General features: G+C 38.9%; 1 protein-coding gene across 1 annotated transcript in view; it reads right to left on the bottom strand.

Annotated features, from left to right (window-relative positions):
• Positions 1-1868: 1868 nt before the first annotated feature.
• LOC109467381 (CKLF-like MARVEL transmembrane domain-containing protein 8) overlaps positions 1869-5659 on the bottom strand; it is a 14472-nt gene continuing 10681 nt past the window's right edge. Inside the window, exons 2-4 of the mRNA XM_019765322.1 lie at positions 3359-3538; positions 2685-2810; positions 1869-2124 (exon numbers count right to left, since the gene is read on the bottom strand). Of these exons, the coding sequence (XP_019620881.1) occupies positions 2017-2124; positions 2685-2810; positions 3359-3538 (414 nt within the window). The 3' untranslated portion in view covers positions 1869-2016. The remainder of the gene's footprint in view (positions 2125-2684; positions 2811-3358; positions 3539-5659) is intronic.

The raw sequence follows: 5659 nt of genomic DNA, 5'->3' as shown, positions 1-5659 counted from the left end.
ACACAGTATGGTTTGGCGAATAATCTAGTCTTCAAATTCATTTCTTTACATTTTCGTCTTTTTCGTTTAATTTTGGCATTCTACGACATTGGTATCATTTTCCAATGTTTTTTTTTTCAACTCACCATATGTATTTGCTCATTTTGCAACTGTTTTGTACGATTTACAGTATGGTTGAAAACTTTTTTTTTTTAAACGGCCAAAAATTCATGCGTGCACGGATGTCATCCATATAATCAAATCAGTATGGCCTTATTATAAAAAAAGTTATCTGAGAAGGTTTACATGTTATCCTTCACCATCCTGTCATACCAATGTATTCTTATATCACCATAAGAAAAAAGCAAAGTGGTTAGATTTTACATTGTAGTAGCCTCCCTTATAGACTTCTTGAAGCATCAGAATTTTTTCGTCTAGAAGTCTGTGAAGGAGACTAAAATTTAGCATGTTTTGAGATATACACATAGAATTAGTGTACGACATATTCCATGAAGTATAGAAATATTCTACACTATGAAAAAATCTGGTTTATAACAAACATACAAATAGATGAGCACTATACTAAATGGTTCATTTATTAATGAACTCCTAGCACCATTCTAGCAGGAACATCTGTGTCCACAATATCACCAGGGTCCATGATATCACCACCTTGAGAAATAGTGTGCTTTAAGATATTTTTACTGCAACATACTTTTGGTATGCACTCCTGCACACCTCAAATGTACATACCTAGGGTATGTTGCAGTCAAAATATCTTTAAGCACACTTTTTTTTTCTCAAGGTGGCGATATTATGGACTACGGTGATATTATGGACACAGATGTTACATGTACAAATGTACATCCTACAAAAAAGCTTTAAATTTTCAGTCATGATAAAGCAATGCAATCACATCATACAAATTGAGAACATTTTTTTTTCACACAAAATACACTTGATTGAAAACGCTACATTTTTTCATAGTCAGCATTATTATGTGTCTTGAATTGAAAACATAATAAAAAGATGAATGAAATAAATAGAAATTTTACTGCAACAAAAAGCTGAAAATGTTTCGATGTCAATTCAAAGTTAGTCAGTCAAAGTATTTTACATGTCAATCTAAATGTAATGTTTAAACTTAACAAAAAATGGCAAGATACGAAGATACATGTATTTCGTATATTTTTCAGCTCCAAATAGCTGTTGTTGCTTTCTGTTAATAGGTGTATAAAAATAAAATAAATAGGGACAAAATATTATATGCATATGGGAGATAAATATATAATGTTATTTTTGAAAACTTCAGCTCCATAGAATGAGAAGAAATTAACATGTTGTATGAAAATTTACATGTATTTTAGATGTTACTTTATTGTAGCTTCAAACTTTGAGGCACCGATTTCTTGCATAAAGTCACTGGTACATGTATATAACGGTGAAATATTTCCAACACACAAATATGTTTGTAAAAAATAGTTCATGTTTAAGGTACTTCATTTATGCTATTATTACCATACTTCTTGAAGTACAGACTGGGAAACAGTTAAGAATTCTGATTCAGTTTTGTATCAAAACTTTTCTTGCTAAATTCACTCACAAGGCACATGTTGACTGCAGAAAGGCACAACAATCGACTACAAAAAGTACAAACTTTGACAGTCTACATGTCAGTTAACAAGCACATCGGCAGAACGTACTGCTAGCTGCACCTGCGTGAAACCTGTAATGTATTGTGCATAGCACTTCGGCAGTACGTCTCGTATAAGGTTAACATGCTGTCTGTAGTTTCCAAATGTTATGTCAGAAAAAATATTGTCTGCAACAGGCAAAAATCTGATGCAACGATGACCTAACATTTGATGAAAACCGTGAAAAATTAGGCTTTCATGCAGGCGCAGTATGTTCTGCAGAAATGCTCAGTTAACAGCAACTTGTATACAACTGCCTGCAAATTAAAACAAAAATCTCGATGAAAATAACAGGCACTTGAGGAGTGATCTCTGGACCTCCGCAGCGGTCAGACGATCGTGCTCAGGCGGTTGCGGTGTTCCCGCCTGCGCTGGTCCCGCCGCTTTGCCAGTTACGGAACGCCAGGAAGGCGTCCACGCCATAGCAGATCGTGGTGAAGAGAGCAAAGGCCTGTGGGAAGACAATCACAGGGTTATTTACCAGTTTCCCATTCCCATGGTGCATTGTGCCTGGGGGTGTGTGAAAATTCCCAGGTTGCAGAGCGCCATGTGATCTGAATTTTGTGTTTCTGTCGTGTGTTTACATTCGTTGATGACAGAAACTAAAACATCAAGTCAATAGTTGTATCTTCTTTCTACTGAAAGACAGTATAGTGTTACCACTGTAACGTAACAAACCATATGTTCCATGTTAAAAAGAACGCAAATGTTTCATTCTCTATGTCATATTTGAACCATAGTAAGTGCACGTATGTAAATTAATGCAGGTTAGGTGCAGGTAGACATCAGAAATGCCTGCACAGCTCCAATTTTACTGTAATGTAAATACAGGCATATACAGGCACAGGCATATACAGGCACCACCTACATTTTGAATGAACTTCAGTGTAAAAGAAAAAATGGCAATGATTTCTGAACAGTTTTTTAGTGTGATCCATACTTCCTAAATCCTGATATGATATTTCCAATCCTGGTTGTGTTTACCAGTCACACAAAAACAGACAAACTTACAGCTGCGGCTGCGTAGGTGTTGTACCAGTTGGCGTTGGTGTACGCGAATCTGGTGTGGGTAGTCCCAGCCTGGACAGCAAAGGCAATCAGGTACAACAGTGTGGCCACTGCAGCATAAACCAGCTCCTAGAAAACAATTCAATAAGTGTTAACATGATGCCGAAATAAACTATTAAAGGCATCCAATGCAATTTAAGGACAGCAAAAACTGGATTTTGTGCAATGATTGAGTGGAACAAGTCGTTCAGTGTGATATAGCTCGCTGAGGCCGTGCCACGTGCCTGTATGCGAAGCTGGTGTCTTATGCCGAAGGGCGGTTACACTGGCTATACCGATACAAATACAGATTTTCAAAGTCAATCTTCTGGTCAATGTTTTACATAGTCAGTTCAATCATGTCCTATCATGAAATGATGACAAAAATAAAAAAAATGGCAGTAATTTAAATATTAATATTAGACAAATTTCCTCATCCAGAACATCTTTGTTTTGTCGCTTTGAAATTGGGCATCAAAAACAAACAAAGAAAGAAACAAACAAACAAACGTGGTTTGTTTTGTGGTGCTGATAAAATAAGTTATAAACTTGAGTGCAGCACCACACTATCCTAATGTTACTGTTGTATATTGATGAATAAAAAACAAACAAACAAACAAAAAATGTCCTTTTCTCACCAGGAAGAGCCATGGCAGTCCGATGCGCTTGTAGAGTGAGGTGGAGTAGAGGACCACCAGCAGTAGGGTGATGATCCAGCATGTCACAGCCACAAACATCACCCAGTGCTGACCTCCTCCATAGGGAACGTACCGGTACGGGTACGACGCAACGCACGCCCAGGTGATCAGTCCAAAGAACTGTAAAGAAGAATAAAATAATTTTAAAAGCCTGTATCAAAAAATGAAAACAAAACGTCTGGGGGTATTTGGCCATTCTACCTTCATGACAAATTTCACGTCATTTGGCCCAAAAAAATTTAAAAATTGAATCCATTTAACGAAATGGCAGGAGGAGATGGAGAAGAAACATGTGGGAAAACAATATATTTCATCCATACCTATGGCATGGAGTAATAATAAATGATGGACTAAAATATGAAAAAAGGCAAAACTTTTTGGCATTTAGTGTTTATCATAAATATTGTGCAATGTAAATATGGAATGGCAATGTTGTACTGATATTAATACACAGATTACTTGAAGCTTTTGTCATACTTTCTGTTGTTTTAACATACAAAATTGCAGGTTACAAACACGTTTTAAGTATAAAAAATAATTCTGAACAACAGAAGAAAGTACTAGGTCTAGTACTTTGAGCCCTAAATTAGTAGGTGACACAAAATTTCAGTATCATCATCATCATCTCAAATTACTATAATTTTAAAATGCCTGTCAGATTGGAAGAGGATTATTTTGAAATTAGGAAAACCTGTTTTTCCAGGGTTTCTCTGTCTTTCCAAAGCCAGCCAGTTGCCCCACCCTATACTGTAACAATCTTGCAGTTTGGTGCCATTCTTTGCGTAGTCTGTTAAGGTAGTGACATTAGGGTAGCAGAACACAGTATTCCTCCGCGACCCCCGGAGACGATGACGTAGGGATAAGAAATGAGTGCGACAAACAGCTTGCACCGCTTGTACACAGCCTAACGTGGATGACACCGGGACATACAAGTTACCGTATGGTACCATAATATGTCGGCTTTGATATCGCATAATTGAGATTAGGAAGGCTGCTTGATCGGCGTATAAATGCGCGTGACCTTTTCGCTGCCTGCCATGGTGAGTCGGCTGCAGTTCCGGTGCGCTCCGCAGGAGGCCATTTAAAAGAGGTCGGCATAATGTCAAAAAAACGATAACTTTTTGTACTTTTTTGTTATTTTGTACATCGTACCCTATATTTGAACATATTTGTTTCTCGTGCTTTTCTATGGTACCCTACTGTATTTTTATCCGAGTCGATGTCAGTCACTTCCCGGTCCTTAACTATAGAAATCCCCATAGGCGAAAAACTGTGTTCTGCTACCTTGAACCCCCACGGGAATTAATCAACCGCGTCAAATTCGGTGAAATTTGCTTAGTATATCTGGTACTGACGTCGGTTCAAGTAAAATACACCAGTTTATTTCACCGTCAGACCTCCGTTGCCATGGCAACGGCCACTAGGACCGTCCCCTATGCTTTACTATGGGAGTTCCCCACTGGCACGAGAACGCGTACCCCCCCCCCCTTTTTCTGTCGTAAAAACGGCTTACACTAAGTACAAATCACTCAGAACGTGAGAGGATACAACAATGATACACGCTAGCCAGAAAAAGTCGGCTGGAATAGTAAATTTGACCTGATAAGAAGACCATTAAATGGCCCGTCATTAGGGCCTTGTACGGGACCTAGCCCTACGACAGGTGCCGAAGTGCAAAGTTGCCGAAATCTCAGCAACCGTTCGGATTTGTGGAATAAAATTTGGCCAAGTTTCACATCTTGACTAGTTTTATCGTATAAACGAAAAAAAATTCAAGGTCAAGTTCGTTTAAGGTAGCAGAACACAGTATTCCTCCGCGACCCCCGGAGACGATGACGTAGGGATAAGAAATGAGTGCGACAAACAGCTTGCACCGCTTGTACACAGCCTAACGTGGATGACACCGGGACATACACTACCAGGACCGTAAAATTTAACGAACTTTTCGGTAGCGTGTACACGTACACGGCGAATGCACGATCGTGTGTTCGGCGTGTTTACGTTTGGGGTGGGCGGGATTTTGGGGGCCAGTAGGGCGGGGAATATTCAGAATATTCATGTTTCAGGCACCGTGTACACGGAATATTCATGAGAATATTCATGAAACAGCACGATTTACGGCAAAAAAACAACAACGCATCGCCGCGCCAAGGCAACTGCGCCGCATGCGCAGTGTTTATTTTGGCAGAGATGACGTAAATACCGTGTAGAATCCTTTCATATGAAGCTAACACAAAATAC

This window comes from Branchiostoma belcheri, unplaced genomic scaffold, assembly GCF_001625305.1.
Source record: "Branchiostoma belcheri isolate BF01 breed outbred unplaced genomic scaffold, Haploidv18h27 scaffold18, whole genome shotgun sequence".
NCBI lineage: Eukaryota > Metazoa > Chordata > Leptocardii > Amphioxiformes > Branchiostomatidae > Branchiostoma > Branchiostoma belcheri.
The sequence above is the reverse complement of the archived record's forward strand: the minus strand, read 5'-3'. Positions and strand labels throughout refer to the sequence as shown.